General features: G+C 46.2%; 1 protein-coding gene across 3 annotated transcripts in view; it reads right to left on the bottom strand.

Moving 5' to 3' along the window:
- The window catches only part of MON2 (MON2 homolog, regulator of endosome-to-Golgi trafficking), a 225,482-nt gene that overhangs the window by 88,321 nt on the left and 119,826 nt on the right, over positions 1–17,335 (bottom strand). For all 3 annotated transcript variants that reach the window (XM_069764436.1, XM_069764435.1, XM_069764437.1), the window contains 5 exons: positions 15,866–15,970; positions 15,012–15,092; positions 14,855–14,928; positions 13,415–13,505; positions 6,596–6,697 (listed from right to left, as the gene is read on the bottom strand). In XM_069764436.1, coding sequence (XP_069620537.1) covers positions 6,596–6,697; positions 13,415–13,505; positions 14,855–14,928; positions 15,012–15,092; positions 15,866–15,970 — 453 coding nt within the window. The remainder of the gene's footprint in view (positions 1–6,595; positions 6,698–13,414; positions 13,506–14,854; positions 14,929–15,011; positions 15,093–15,865; positions 15,971–17,335) is intronic.

The raw sequence follows: 17,335 nt of genomic DNA, 5'->3' as shown, positions 1-17,335 counted from the left end.
CCTCAATCCAAATCAAGCCAAGGAGACCATATTTTATTAAAGAGTTCTATTTTCCCCCTTTTACTGTACACCCCCTTTTCCAATTTTAGACCATGTTGAACATATTGGAGAAATTCCCTTCTCACAGGTGGTTCCGCGTTTATCCAGTTTCGTGCTATTACTTTCCTGGCCATGTAGAGTAGCCTAGCAATTGCAATCTTCCAAGTATTGTCAACTCCAATTTCTTCCACATATCCCAGCACACATACTATCGGGTCTCTAACAACTCTGCACTTATACGCTGCTTCAACTCGGCTCAAAACCACCACCCAAAAGGCAGCCAGTCTCGGACACGTCCACATCATGTGATATATTCCTGCCTTCTCACTCGCACACCTCGGACACCCAGAATTTGCACGCAATCCCGCTTTGTATAACACTTCCGGAGATTTATATACCCTATGCAAAATGTATAGCTGCGAGAGCCTATATGGTTCACTCAAGGATAGTCGCGGAACCCAAACCATCACCGATTCCCAGGTTTCATTTTCCATCGGCCCCACTTCTCTCTCCCACTTAGCTCTCGCCTTTATAGGGAAATCTAGCAGAAATGTGTGCATAAGGTCCTTATACAGAGTGGAAATAACTCCCCTTGTAGTACCCTCACCACACACATACTCCAACACTATATCATCTTGAACCCTGATATCAGCCTTCTTATTCTGAGCTCTAAAGGCATGTCTCATCTGCGCATACTGATATTCCCCTGTGGATCGCAAACCAAATTCTTCCTGCAATTGGGAAAAGGACTTCAGCTCCTGCTGCTGGATTATCTGGTGAACAAAGCAAATTCCCTTATTCTGCCATTCCATCAATCCTCCCAGGGCCTCAAAATCCTTTAAGTTGTGGTTAGACCATATCGGTGTGAATTTAGTCAACCCTGTAACCCCACGAATCTGCCTTAATCTATTCCATAATTTACGAATCAGGAACAGGGTTGGGTATATTTTCCCCAGCGCGCCCAATGAGCCATCCTCCAAACACCTGGCCATCGGTCGTCGGTCCGTCACCTCTTCCAATAGCTGTTGTACTGCACTGGATGACGCCCCTCGCGCCCAGCCCTTCAAATGCTGGCTCTGGGCCGCAAGGAAGTATATTTCCGGGTTGGGCAAAGCCAAACCACCATCTTCCTTGGGTCGTTGAAGCGTCTCCAAGCTAATACGTGGATATTGTCTACCCCATATCAAACTTCTAAAGAGGGCATTAATCTGCCTGAACTTCCCCCGAGGGATCCAAATTGGTGCGTTATGCAGAACATAAAGAATTTTGGGCATAAGGACCATTTTAATAAGGTTTACCCTACCGACGACCGATAGATGTAGCTTATTCCAGGCGTCTACCTTTGCCTTGAGTACCCCCATAACAGGAGTCAAATTTCTTTGCAGAAACTCCGCCACCGGCACCGAAATCCATATTCCAAGATATTTAAATTGGGAAACCACCTTCAGCCTCTCATCCCCAACATCCTCACTCACATTCTCTCCTACGTCATCCACTCTAAAAAGAACCGTCTTATCCCAATTAATTGTTAGTCCCGACACAGTACCAAATCTCTCAACAATTTCAACGGCCCCTCTTAGTGAATTGTCTGGATCCTCCAGGAACAGCAAAACATCATCCGCATATAACGCTATTTTTTCCTCTACTTTGCCATACCTAAACCCAGGGACCCCATCCGACTGCCGAATCTTAGCAGCAAGAGGTTCTACAGCCAACGCGAACAGGAGGGGTGAAAGCGGGCATCCCTGCCTAGTACCCCTAGCCAGCCCTATAGGACGAGATAGCTCCCCATTTACTCTAATTCTGGCGGATGGTAATGAGTACAACAGCTGTATCCAGGCCACAAACTGCGGGCCAAACCCCATACATTCCAGCACCTGCCAGAGGTACCCCCATTCGACGCTGTCAAACGCCTTGTGTGCATCTAGCGATACAATCACTCTTCGACCACAGTTATCAGACTCTACCTGCAAATTTACATATAACCTCCGCAAATTGATCGCCGTTGATCTATCCGGCATAAAGCCAGATTGGTCCGAATGCACCAGACTCGCAATAACACTAGAGAGGCGGAGAGCCAACACCTTGGCCAGAAGCTTGACATCAATTGTTAGTAAAGAAATTGGGCGGTACGACTCCGGTTTCCCCAAGTCCTTATCCTCCTTTGGAATGACCACTATTATGGCCTCTCTCATAGAGGCTGGCAAGCGCCCACAAGACCTAGCTTCCTCCAATACCATTTTTAATCTAGGAATCAACACTTCTGCCAACCCTTTATAGATCTCAGCGGGTAACCCATCGACCCCAGGCGCCTTCCCATTGGCCATAGACATCAATGCCCGACTCAATTCCTCCTCAGTGATAGGGGCCTCAAGGCTCTCCCTATCTGCCTCACTCAGTCTCGGCAAATCCAGACCTTCCGAGAAAGTCAGTGCATCCTCGACCGATTCACCAACCCGAGAGGAATACAAATCTGCATAGAAGTCCGCAAAGGCTCTCAAAATTTCAGGTGTTTCCGTTATTTTACCTCCACTAGCAGAATCCAAAGAGTGTATATATGAAGAACCTCTCTGAGCAGCAGCCACTACCGACAGCATATGTCCCACTGTTTCTCCCTCCTGATAGAACAATACCCTTTGGAAATCTCGTTTCCTCTCAGCTTTGCCTAGCAGAATTTTTTCCAAATGATTTTGTGCGTTTTTCATTCTTCTCTCTGCCTCAGGGGTTCCCAGTGTGGCCATCCCATCCTCTGCTTCCTTCAACTCCTCAACTGCCGCTTTTTCTACCTCTCTCGTCCTCCGCTTACACCTACTAATGTCCCTAAACAGTAGTCCCCTCAGGTACGCCTTCATTGCATCCCAAATTGTAAGAGCGTCGGCGCTTCCATCATTTAAGAGAAAGAATTCCGCCACCTCCCGTCCTATACTTTCCAACTCAATACTCTGTAACCAATTAGGATGAATCTTCCATTCTCTCCCACTTAGCGAGCGAGCCCCCTCCAATCTAACCTCTACTTCAATTGGACTATGGTCCGACAAGGCCCTTGGCAGATATCTCACCTCCCCAACCAATGTGTCCAAAATCCTGTTACCCAGAGCCATATCAATCCTAGAGAGCGTGGCATGCGCCGGTGAATAACATGAGTACCCTCTCTCCCCAACATGTCTAACCCTCCAAAGATCAATCAAACCTATCTCCTGTATATAGGTGCCAAATGTTGTTATGTGTCCCTCCGACCTATTCTGAGTATTTTTATTTTTATCCCAATATTCATCACAGATGTTATTTAGATCTCCGATAATTATTAACGGTGTCGGTCCCCATTTTTCCACTCGCTCCATTACTTCTCTAATCTTCCTGCTAGAGTAGGGAGGCGGAATATACATCGCGGCAACACACAGCATCACTCCATACAGTATACACCGTAATAGTACATACTGTCCCTCCACGTCCACATATACCTTCACCTCCTCATACTGAACTCCCGCTGGAACCAAGATTGAGACTCCTCTTGCATACGTGGAGAAGGTAGAATGATATCCCCTCTGGATCCATCGTCTATTCAAAACATCCACTTTTTCCCTTACCAAATGCGTCTCCAGCAAGCATATCATTGAGGCCCTTTGGTCTCTTGCATATTGCAAACACGCAGCACGTCTAGATTTCTCCCCTAGGCCTCTCACATTCCAGCACAAAATCTTAAAACGGGTCCCCATCACTTGGCTCATCTTCACTATAAGTATCGTCAATTTTGAGCTCAGGCTGTCTAACTACCCCCCCCCCCCCCTCCCAACTCCCCCTCCCACCCTTCCCCCCTCACATCTAACCATTCCACCTCTTTCCAAGAGTGGGGCATCATCGCCCATAGCGAACACTCCGTTTGGCATTACCTTCCCAACCCTCCTCCCACCACTGTACATAACAGGATTTCAGACATTTTGAAAAATAACGTTCTCAAAACATTTTAACTTAGAATTATTTGCACACACAAGAAGTCTGCATAAACTTAAAATATGTCGCAAACCCTTCCTCCCCCTTTCCCAGCAGCCATTACACCATCCCTTTCCCTTCTTCCCCCCCCAAACCCCTTGGCTTGTCAATCACATGACTCTTTTCCAACTGACAGATAAGTAAACAACTTCAGACTCTTCCCACAGTTTCAGTCTCCTTTTCCTTTAAGCTTTTTAGCATTAATATCGATCCACTGGGTAGCGTCCTCCGGCTTCTGGAAAAAATGAATTTTATCAAACGCCACCACCCTCAGTCTTGCTGGGAACATCATGGAATACTGCACACCCAATTCCCTCAGCCGTCTCTTGATACCCGTGAACATCATCCGTTGTTTCTGCACCAGAGTAGAATAGTCTGGGTATATAGCAATCTTTTGACCTTCAACTGTCAGATCCGTCATGTCTCTGGCCTTCCTCAGGATAATGTCTCTGTCTCTATAGTTTAGAATTTTGGCGAGCATGGTACGGGGATTCGCTCCAGGGACAGGTGGTTTCGGCGGGACCCTATGCGCTCTTTCTACCGCGAACACTTTTGTTAGCGCCATATCTCCAAATGTCTCTAACAGCCATTTTTCAATATATTCCGTTGGATTCCTCCCTTCAGCTTTTTCAGGGATGCCCACTATGCGAATATTATTTCTTCTGGACCTGTTCTCAAGGTCCTCATTTTTCGCAGCCAATTCAGCTATTGCTTGAGTGAACTTTTTCTCTGCTTTTTGCAGCTGCACTATATGGTCTTCTGCAGTGCTCACTCTCTCCTCTACCTCCCCCACACGTTTGTCAATCTTCTGCATGGCTGCGTTTATCTGGGCTGTGTCCCCCTTAACCTCCTGTATCTGTATGGTCAGAGATTGTTTACATGAAGAGACTAGCGCAAAAACGTCTCTTAGGGTAGGCTCAGCTTCTGGCGCCATTTCCTCGGGTCCCCCTTCTGCCACCGCCATTTTACTCTCCTTTCTCCCCTGTTGTACCTCATGTTCTCCTGCTGGGCTCTCCTCCTCCTCCTCCTCTTCGGTATCAGCTCCGGCTCCCTCCTCTGCGGCCTCCGCTCTCGCAAACTGCTGGAGCTTTGCTGCTACCTCCATGCGCTTTCTGCATGCGGCGTTCTCCTTGTCTGCCTTTTCCCTCAAGTCGGCGCCATCTTGGATTGCGCCTGCATCCCCGGCTCCCGCGTCCTTCTGCCGTCTCCTGGTCATGTTCGTCGGTTCCAGCGCTACCGAACAGCACCGCCGGCCTCTCCAAGTCTCCCCGCAGCCAGTAAGCCCCCGCAGGGACCAAACAGCAGCGGCTCTGCAGGATTTTACAATATACAGCGGCGGGAGCTCACAGCCGCACGTCCGCTCACATGGACTCTCAGGCCACGCCCCAGGGCTTATATTCTTATATTCAACAGGAAAATGGGAAAGCAAACAGTAGGTTAGGGGGATGTGGCAGCTTTGGTAGCGCTGAGGTGGGGTCATGGCTGGCTGTAAGGTTTCCTGAAAGGGTGGGTTTTCAAGTTCTGTCTGCAGCAGAGAAAACAGACTTGATCATAGGTGTAGCACCCAGTAAACTAAGTGATACATAGCTGGAATCAGGGTCTCTGTCCCTACTTCATGCTGCTGTCAGATTACATAGAAAAACCTGTTGTCGGATTCCCTTTAAAGGGTTATTCCCAATTTAGTAAATTATTTATGCAATAGGGATCATTTCAACCACCTACAGCAATCCAAGAATGTGGCTCTAGAACCTGCAAATAGGGCTCTGCATCTGCCCACCTGAAAGGAGTGGAGGTGAGCATGCTTAGCTTCTGCCATTCATGGTCTATTGGACTGCCGGAGACAGTGGAGCACAGTAACATACAGTAACGTAGCAGATTGTGCATATAAGATGCATGCAGAGCAAACGTACCTTCTGAGCAGGACAAGAGCAAGCAAAGGAAAAAGACAGATACAACATGAATACAGTGCACACTTCTAGCAACCCGAAAGTCTGAAATCACCGCCCCATACTCAAATAAAACAGGTGGAGTTTAAAGAGTGAGCGGTGCTGCTGCTCTCAGCTCCGACCTATTGTTGAGAAAACTACCGCACAATGGCAATACTTAGCTGTGCAAACTAAAGAATAAACTCCAGAAATATAGATCTCACACATGAGTGAACCGCTATGAGCTTACACTGTACATCTGCATCTCTCCAGCTTCGGACAGATGATCTACCATGTGTGGCAAACGGTCACACCAACGGCATAATGTAACACTACATGGCGGCACCATATGTCAGGACAGAGTCCATGCAGATCAGCAGCAGAGAACAGTAGCTACTTCATGCGAGTGACGCCTTAGGGTAGTCATCCTAGGGATGTGACGGACAATTGCTTTCCAAATATTTAAAGGGAGCGAGTCATCTAGATTTTTTAACTAATTAAAACATCATAATAAACAAAAAAAGTTACGAAACGTTAATTAAAAATCTAAAATTAATTTAAACATGTAATTTAACAAAAACACATCGCCTTTAAAAACAATGGCGTGAGAAATCGGTTTAAAGCTCTAGGCCAGAATTTACCTCTATTAAATGTCCTGTCAATGGCCTCCACAAGATCTCAATTCTGTGCATATTCACTAATCCAGTTTCCAGTAACTTGGCAACAGCAAAGAGCGAGGGCTCCTATTAGAGAGAAAGGCATTAGAATAGATGAAATAAATGGGAGCACTGGCAATTACTCGTTACATATAACGGCAACCACCCTCACAATGGCGTTTACATTCCACGCTGGAATCTAAAGAAAATGGCAGTTATTTATTCACAGGCCAGCACCAATCACAACCAGAAAAAACGGAGGATTTCAGAGCGATACAGCCACATACCCCACTGACCCCGGTCCTATGAAATACCATTCAGAAAAGAGAAAGAATTGGCACTAGCAAGATGAATATTCCCTTTATAGTCTCAGAAATCATGACCATACTAAGCTACCATTTCATTTTTACCCTGCAGATCCTCTTAAGCCTCAAGGTGATCAGTTTTAGAATCTGACAGCCAAACCTGAAGAAAGTGTCAGGATTTGTCAGCAGCAAAGACAACACATCAGTTTGGATCACAAAGAAACTGAACTTCTTTAATATCAATCCTGAAGTAACAGACTATGACATGAAAACCTGGACTCTGGAGCAGGGAGCACTGCGTATCTCTCTGGGCTTCCTCAGGGGTTCTCAGGAGGCCATCTGAGCACTCAGCAGATCCTTGTTCCGAAGGCAAATACGCCCAATCTCTATACAGGACCAATATCCCGGCAATTGTAGGTCTGAGGATTCTAAGCCTCACTATACGCTTCAGCTTACTGCGGCCGCCGCAAGGCAAATGCTTGGTTATTGCCAGCACTGAAGCCGGCCCTCAGAGCTCAGCTGATTGCCAGGCTGACTTCAATTAAGAAAGTGATCATCTTAATGAGACCACCCATTAAACACAAGGAAACAGGATGGAAATGTTACAGGATCATAAGACTATGTTCCCACGATGAGCTTTTGGTATGTTTTTGACATTGTGCATTTTTGCTGCACCAAAAACGCAGCGTCTTAGGCTGCTTTCACACATCCGGTTTTTGGTTTCAGGCTAAATCCGGCAAATTTGCAAAAAAATGGATCCGGTGTAAATTGTGAAAAACTGATGCACTGGATCCGTTTTTTAGCTGGATCCGGCTCTCTGTACTGCGCATGGGTGAGAGAGAGAGATTCCATGCCAGAAACAAAAACAAAGCTTCTGGGCATGCTCAATGTATAAAAAACGGATTCAGTCGCCGGATACGTTCAGTCACACATCCGTTCCATGCGTTTATTGCCGGATCCGTCCATTCAGGCTTTTTTGCCGGACACAAAAAACGTTGCAGGAGACGTTTTTTGTGTCCGGCAAAAAAGCCTGAAGGGACGGATCTGACACAAAACGGATGAAACGCATGTCCTTCAGGCACAATCCGGCGCTAATACAACTGTATGGGTAAAAAACGGATCCGGCGTAAGATAAAAACGGATCCGGATTGTGCCTGAAACTGCCGGATTGTGCCTGAAAGAAAAAACCTGATGTGTGAAAGCAGCCTTACAGATCCAGCAAAGTAGATGGGAATTATAAAAATCTCATGCCCACTGTGCTTTTTTTTTTTTTACTCGGCGTAAACTTGCCCTTTAGTTTTAAATCCTCAGAGAATCACTTTATCTTGCGGGTACACTGAGTTTTCTGTGCAGAATTTCCCCATAGACTTGCATTTGCGGAAAAACCTAAGTTAAAAAAAACGCACATGCATTTTTATTGCGATTTTGCAGTGGAAATGTATCAGAAATGTATGTAATCCGCACGTAAGAATAGCAATAAAGTTTTGTCAAAGAAATACCAGGAAGTATCAAAAACAAAGAATGACACACCAACAAGAGACAAAAAAAGCAGTGTCAAAAATGCGATAAAAGTGCATGTTAATAAAATGCACACAACAGGGGCAATGAAAAACCGCAAGTGGCCTAATTTACATAATAGGTACTGAAATTCTGCAGTGTCAAAAACTCACCTAAAGCTCATCATGGGAACGTAACCTAAATCCTTAGCTGGATTATAAAACTATTCCACCCAATAGAGAAAGCCCTTAACAGAAAAGAGAAGAAAAAAAGTGGTTGTCAAGGACGTTAACACTGATGGCCTATCCATAGGCCACGTTCAGTATTTGGTCAGTATTTTACATCAGTGTTTGTAAGCCAAAACAATCAGAGGGAAAGTATAACAGAAACATATGCACCACTTCTGTATGTATCACCCACTCCTGGTTTTGGTTTACAAATTCTGAGGTAAAAAACTCACCAACTACTGAACGTGGCTTTATGGAAACACGTCACCACTTCTGGATTTATCACCCACTCCTGGTTTTAACTTACAAATACTGAGGTAAAAAACTGACCGTGTGAACGCGGCCTTAGTATGTTATTAATGTCTCATCGGTGAGGGAACACCACCCACAGCCCCACCGATCAGCAATTGTGAATGCCAGCTGGAACTGCTCAGTTTTACATCTTCGCAGCTCCGCTCCATCAGCTGCATAGTGGGAGCAGCTGGGTACTGATTATCAGCCTCCTACGTGAATCAGTAGGTGGCGGCTGTGCAGTACCTAGATGCAGCTTATCCCCATGGGTGCTGTGTGTTGCACCCCCACCGATCAGATATTGATGACCAATAGTGATGAGCGAATGTGCTTGGATAAGTAGTTATCCGAGCATGCTCGTGGGCTAACCGAGTGTCTTCGGCGTGCTCGAAAAATATGTTTTGAGTCCCTGTGCCGGCATGTCACAGGGATGGTCTAAGGCCCCTCTCACACATCAGTTTTTTTGCTATCAGTCGCAATCCATCGAATTTTGATAAAAAATGAATCTGGCGACTGACGCCTCCGAATCTGTTTTTTTCCTCATAGACTTGTATTAGCGACGGATTGCCTCACATTTCATCAGTCGTTCGCCAGATCCATCGAAAATAGTTTGTACGGCTGACGGAGACAACGGACAATGTAACGTTTTTTGTGTACGCTGGAAAATCCAACAGCGATGGATCCGTCACCGTTCATCATTTGCTCGAATGGAAGTCTATGGGCGCCGGACCCGTCAAATGACGGAATCTGGCGACGGATTCTGTTTTTTTCAACTGAGCATGCTCAGATTTATTTTGGATCCAATTAGCCAGACCCCCTAGTGGGATGCGTCAAAAAAACAAATCAGTCGCATCAGTTTTTCACAATCTGCGATGAATCCGTTGAGCCAACTGATTGTGACCGACGGCAAAAAACTGATGTGTGAAAGGGACTAAGAAACAGGAAATCCCCGCATGTGTTGTGGCTGTCAAACAGCGCGAGAGGTGAAGGGACTGATTTTTGGAGCACACTGAAGACATTTGGTTAGTACACGAGCATGTTTGCTCATCACAAATGACCAATCCTAAGGACAGACCATCAACTTTAGAGTCCAAGCAAAGAAAAATCAGCCGACAGCATGTCAGTCCCAGTTTGCACGTTCAAAGTCCAATGACCCAATCGGACATCAAGTGATACAAACAATAGAAAGGAACAGCATCCAGTCCAGGTGATGAAAAAGAAAAAAAAGCCTTTATTCTGCCATGATTTATGGTATTATGGCGGAATAAAGGCTTTTTTCCTTTTCATCACCTGGACTGGATGCTGTTCCTTTGTATTGTTTAGACCAGTGTTTCCCAAACTCCAGTCCTCACGGGTCATGTTTTTAGGATTTCCATAGTGTTACACAGGTGAGACAATTCCTGATGCCTTGATGATACTTCCACTACCTGCGCAATACTAAGGAAATCCTGAAAACATGACCCGTGGGGTCCATGAGCACTGGAGTTTGGGAAACACTGGTTTAGACCATCAATGCTAGAGTCACAGACAACTACTTTAAGCTGCATTTAAAGGGAATCTGTCAGCAGGTTTTTGCTACCTCATCTGAGAGCAGTGTAATGTACCACATATACTCGAGTACAAGTCGACCCAAGTATAAGCCGAAGCACATAATTTTGCCTACAAAACTGGGAAAACTTATTGACTCGAGTATAAGTCTGGTATGCATTGTACCCTCATCCCTATCCTGGTATGCATTGCACCCTCATCCCTATCCTGGTATGCATTGTACCCTCATCCCTATCCTGGTATGCATTGTACCCTCATCCCTATCCTGGTATGCATTGTACCCTCATCCCTATCCTGGTATGCATTGTACCCTCATCCCTATGCTGGTATGCATTGTACCCTCATCCCTATGCTGGTATGCATTGTACCCTCATCCCTATCCTGGTATGCATTGTACCCTCATCCCTATCCTGGTATGCATGGCTCCTTATCCCCTATCCTTGTATGCACGATTCCCATTAAAAAACAAACAAACAAAAAAAACACATCCTACTTACCTTCCATGCACGCCCTCTCTGCATCTCGTTCCGGCGCCAGCAGCTCTTCTGGCCAAGCGATCACGTGTCTTTGCTCATTAAAGTAATGAATATTCACTCCACGCCTATGGGAGTGGAGAAGGGTGAATATTCATTACCTTTATGAGCGGGGGACACGTGATCGCTTAGCCAGAAGACTGACACCGGAAGGAGATGCAGCGAGGGCACAGAGAGAAGATAAGTAAGCTGCGGCTGTAACTGTGCACGCTATAAGAGCAATGAATATTCACTGCCAGCACAGTGTGCACAGTTACAGCCGCAGGTTCCTGCCTCTGTGATCCGCTGCTCTCCCTCCGTCTTTCTGGGACAAAGACCTCGTGTATAAGCCGAGGGGGCATTGTCAGCAGAAAAGCAGAAATGTGCTGAAAAACTCTGCTTATACACGAGTATATACGGTAGGTAAAAAGAAGCTGAATTCAATGATGTATCACTTAGATTATTAGGTGCAGCTGTTCTGACACAATCAGAGTTTTAGATTTAGACTGAAGCAGAGCTGAGAAAGCTAGTCCCGCCCACAGCAGGCTCTCCATGTACAAAGTCCATACACAGGGAGGTGAGGTGCTTTTCACAATAGGTGGTGGAGTCAGACTAGACCAGCCATGTTAATTAGTGATGAGCGAGTACATTCGTAGCTCGGGCATTCCAGCGCACGCTCGGGTGGTCTCCGAGTATTTGTTAGTGATCGGAGATTTAGTTTTCATCGTCGCTGCTGCATGATTTACTGCTGCTAGCCAGGCTGAGTACATGTGAGGATTGCCTGTTTGTTAGGGAATTCCCACATGTATTCAGGCTGTCCAGCTGACGTAAATCATGCAGCTGCGGAGACGAAAACTAAAGGTACCGTCACACTGAACAATATCGCTAGCGATCCGTGACGTTGCAGAGTCCTGGCTAGCGATATCGTTCAGTTTGACACACAGCAGCGATCAGGATCCTGCTGTGATGTTGTTGGTCGCTGCAGAAAGTCCAGCACTTTATTTCGTCGCTGGACTTCCTGCTGACATCGCTGAATCAGCGTGTGTGACGCCGATTCAGCGATGTCTTCGCTGGTAACCAGGGTAAACATTGGGTTACTAAGCGCAGGGCCGCGCTTAGTAACCCGATGTTTACCCTGGTTACCAGCGTAAAAGTGAAAAAAAAAAAAAAAAAAACACTACATACTTACCTTCTGCTGTCTGTCCCTCGGCGCTCTGCTTCTCTGCCCTGTTTAAGCACAGTGGCCGGAAAGCAGAGCGGTGACGTCACCGCTGCGCTTTCCGGCCGCTGTGCTTACACAGGGCAGAGAAGCAGAGCGCCGAGGGACAGACAGCGGAAGGTAAGTATGTAGTGGTTTTTTTTTTTTTACTTTTACGCTGGTAACCAGGGTAAACATCGGGTTACTAAGTGCGGCCCTGCGCTTAGTAACCCAATGTTTACCCTGGTTACCGGCATAGTTGGTCGCTGGAGAGCTGTCTGTGTGACAGCTCTCCAGCGACCAAACAGCGACGCTGCAGCGATCCGGATCGTTGTCGGTATCGCTGCAGCGTCGCTTAGTGTGACGGTACCTTAAATCTCCGATCACTAAAAAATACTCGGAGACCACCCGAGCGTGCTAGGGAAAACTCAAGCAACAAGTATACTCGCTCATCACTAGTGTTAATCCCTCAGTGATAAATCCTTCACAGTTAGTAAACAGCAGCACTGTGACAAATGACACATCCATGAATTTTGTGTTTCAGCCGCTATCTCCTGCTGTCTTCAGATTATATAGCAAAAAGCTGCTGACAGATTCCATTTATACAGCGTGATGCTTGACACTTAATAGCCTACATGCACAGCTCAGCCCTGCTTCAGATGCTCACTGACAGATTCTAGATCATTCCGAGCACTTATACAGCCACTATTCCCAGAAGCACAGGTCCTGCTCACACAAAACAATGCGCTGCCGAGAAGGAGAATTTTTGAGCTGCATAAAAGGTAATTTTACCTGCCGAATGTGCTGTTTAGACAGCGTAAGTATCATGAAACGAGTATTCCTAAGAACGCTTGTTCGTGATAATCGTGCAATGTAAATGGACCTTTAGACAAAGGGGTGAAAAAGGCTACAAAACTGGAATCTGCCATTTCCAAGTTAGAAAATTGCTGTGTAGCACACATTTTGTGCAGCTGTCCTTTCTCCAGATTTGAGCAGTAGTTAGGATAGGAGGCAATGTAGTTATTTAATTGTACTGGCTGAGACCCTATGGGTATCTTCTGCTACACTAGATCTCCCCATCAGCTGTCCTGTATATCATCCACCACACATCTACTCTAATAAGGACCGTCCATGTTCCCCTCCATTACCTGCACCATAAGAGCTAGGACTCTCAGCCTAGTCAGTAAATATCTGCACCACTTCTCTATACAGCCACGCTGTCTTACCTTGCTATTCCCATATGCCATGTCCATAGCCTCCAGCGATAATGAGCACAGGGCATTTATGAGATGGTGCAAAGACACATCATCCAGGTACCTGGAACAATAATAAAGTCTCAGACGGTTTCCCCATATTTCCTTGACATAGACTCTTGCTTTACAGGCCATGTTACAGTCTACTGCAGAACTATGTCATAATGGTAAAACCACACTCATTGTGCAGAAAGTACTCGGAAATATAGGCATAGATGGACCAGAAAGGCACTAATCATGTGCAAGCTTATGAAATAATTACACCCAATCCAAGTGCTGTACGTTCCATGGTGCTACAATGCGGAAATGTCCGGACCACCTAACAATGACCTTACCGCATTATCTATGACAATTTAAAGGGACACTGTCACCTGAATTTGGAGGGAACAATCTTCAGCAATAGAGGCGGAGTTTTCGGGTGTTTGATCCACCCTTTCCTTACCTGCTGGCTGCATGATGGCTGCAATATTGGATTGAAGTTCATTCTCTGTCCTCCATAGTACACGCCTGCGCAAGGCAAGATTGCCTTGTGCAGGCATGTACTATGGAGGACAGAGAATGAACTTCAATCCAATATTGCAACCAGCAGGTAAGGAAAGGTTGGATCAAACACCCGAAAACCCCGCCTCTATGGCTGAAGATTGTTCCCTCCAAATTCAGGTGACAGTGTCCCTTTAAGCAAGAGATGGAAGCAGACTATATAATGGCTTCCATTAAAACAGGCAATTCAACTAAATTGGACTTAACGTTTTATTTTTATTTTTTACAATCCGGTTCTCTATATGTCTTAACAATTGGTGGGTTTCATGGGTCCGGAGACCTCCACGATTTGTGAAAATAAAAATGCTCTGCAGCGTACAGGTGAGCAGGCGGAAACGCTGAGGTCCCGCGAGAGCAGTGTATGGCCCACTTGTAAATCTATGGAGATGTACATGGGGTGGTACAGGATAGCAGACCTTCTACTGAGCCCAAACGCCACCCTATGCAAGCGCCTATACAGGAGCTCAAGGTTCAACAGATTCTCCAGACCCGGACCCTCAATGATCAGCAGGACATAGCAGGAAGGGAAGGCTTGAGTGACGATACATGCATTTAGACTCATAATTGGCAAGTCTGAACTCCACACACCTTAAACAGGTATTTTAGGAGATGTTTTCCAGCTGAAGCGTTTTAGCCACAAACGTGGAATATTTTTTACATCATACATTGATACGATCTTCTATAAAGGACCCCATTGGTGTAAAGGGCTAGGTGAAAGTTCCACAACATGATGGGGGTCTTTTGGGGTAGAAAAGGACTATTTTATACTTATTTTTTTCCTTTACAGTGTCAAAAGGAAAAGTGTCCCTAAACTCCTGGCAGCTAAAGGATTAACCATCAGATCTTGATTTGTTAATAATTAAATTCTCTTACTGCGAGCTTTCAAACAGTCGTGAAAGTATTGTGGAGATAACAGGCAAGTCCGTCATGACTGCGGTGGTCAAAACCTAAAAGAACAGAATGCAGATTATACAGCTATGCCAGCAAGTATACTGTATGTAGGCAGGAGTTCTATATAGGTTATGCTCACAGTGCTGGGGCCCTCAACAGCTCGCCCAGGCTTCAGTGCACCCCCACTGCTGGGCTTTAAGCCAAGGATCCACACCAAGTGCTAAGAAAAGAGATTTCGGTTAATACACACAGGAACACACTGCAAAGTAATATGCAATTAGAGAACCAACTAGAATCATGCTAGCAAGATAGACATTACTATAAAATAGTCAAAAGGATAGATCATGTGCCTAGATACTGATCAAGGCCCCAAAATTCATCAAAGCAATTTTGCCAGAATTCTGGCATAAATTACAAAAGCTTGGAGCACCTCAGGGTTGAGCGACTTTTGGCATTTTCATGCCAGTGGGAGCTGGGGCAGGACAGGGACGGACTCCTCTACTTCACGCTGAGCTGTGGCGCCTCCTACACCAGAGATCTCACTCCAGTCCTTACTCCACTAGAGGATGCTAGAATCCGGAGTGTCGGACTCCATCAGGACCCTCATCAAATCCAGTCCTGATAATCAGGGCATAAGCATTCACCACTAAAGAGACCCCCAGCCCTTCTATAAAGCACAATTCTTTCTCGCAGGCTGGAGGTATCTAAATTACTTAGATAACGGTACAGGAAGGCAGATGAAATTACCATTATTACACCCCTTTCCTATGGGAGATTAATATGCACTATAATAAAAATTGTTGATGCTTAAAATGATTCATTTCATAGTGATATCCAAAAAACGTGTGCACTTACAGAAGGCTTAATTACTGTAATGTAAAGAAGTGTATGCACTTATCTTTAAGAATAAGACAACCCAAATAGTACTTGTATATTGTTTGTCAATTAACAAAATGGATGGATAGCTCTTACTGTTTATACAGTACTACGTACCTGAAGAGTTGCAAGGACAAGCTGCCAAGAAGTCCCCAAATACCCACCATGACAGTGTGCCAAATTAAGAAGGGTCCGCATACACTGTATATTCTTAGCAGTAAGCTGGGAGAAAAAGAAAAATGAGTACATGAGGCTAGGCTATGTTTTTAGGTTCCCGCAAAAAATGGCTCTATCCCAGACCTGGGCAAACTATGGCTTGTGGGCTACTTCCGGCCCTCTGGCTGTTCCAGTCCGGCCCGTGGGCTAAAACAATAGAACACGGGCAGCACCATGCCATCCATCGCCCCTCGCTGTAACCACTTATCTGCATCCTGAGGATGAAGACAACGGTGAATACACTGGAGGAGGACAGGGCCTCCTGCTCCATCTGCCACCAATCAGGGTGAGACAGCAATGACGTCATTTAATCGTGCTGCTATCAGGAGTCAGGATCAGAGCGCCGGGGGAACGGAAGCGAGACAAGTATGTGTTGTTGTTTTTTTCCATGTGTATAGGATATTTGTATCCACATAGGGGGCTCACACTGTATATATGGAGGCTATGTGGGGGCTCACACTATATATGTAGGTGATGTGGGAGCTCATAGTGCATATATGGAGGCTATGTTGGGTCTCACGCTGCATACAGGAGGCTATGTGGGGCTCATGATGCATAGATTAGGATATGTGGGGCTCACGCTGCATACAGGAGGCTATGTGGGGCTCATGATGCATAGAGAAGGATATGTGGGGCTCACGCTGCATACAGGAGGCTATGTGGGGCTCATGATGCATAGAGAAGGATATGTGGGGCTCACGCTGCATACAGGAGGCTATGTGGGGCTCATGATGCATAGAGAAGGATATGTGGGGCTCACGCTGCATACAGGAGGCTATGTGGGGCTCATGATGCATAGAGAAGGATATGTGGGGCTCACGCTGCATACAGGAGGCTATGTGGGGCTCATGATGCATAGAGAAGGATACGTGGGGCTCATGCTGCATACAGGAGGCTATGTGGGGCTCATGCTGCATACAGGAGGATATGTGGGCCTCATGATGCATAGAGAAGGATACGTGGGGCTCATGCTGCATACAGGAGGCTATGTGGGGCTCATGCTGCATACAGGAGGATATGTGGGGCTCATGATGCATAGAGAAGGATACGTGGGGCTCACGCTGCATACAGGAGGCTATGTGGGGCTCATGCTGCATACAGGAGGATATGTGGGGCTCACGCTGCATACAGGAGGCTATGTGGGGCTCATGATGCATACAGGAGGCTATGTGGGGCTCTTGATGCATAGAGGATACGTTGGGCTCATGCTGCATACAGGAGGATATGTGGGGCTCACGCTGCATACAGGAGGCTATGTGGGGCTCACGCTGCATACAGGAGGCTATGTGGGGCTCACGCTGCATACAGGAGGCTATGTGGGGCTCATGATGCATAGAGAAGGATACGTGGGGCTCATGCTGCATACAGGAG

This window comes from Ranitomeya imitator, chromosome 4, assembly GCF_032444005.1.
Source record: "Ranitomeya imitator isolate aRanImi1 chromosome 4, aRanImi1.pri, whole genome shotgun sequence".
NCBI lineage: Eukaryota > Metazoa > Chordata > Amphibia > Anura > Dendrobatidae > Ranitomeya > Ranitomeya imitator.
Note: the sequence above shows the minus strand (reverse complement) of the source record. Positions and strands in the feature narration are given on the sequence as shown.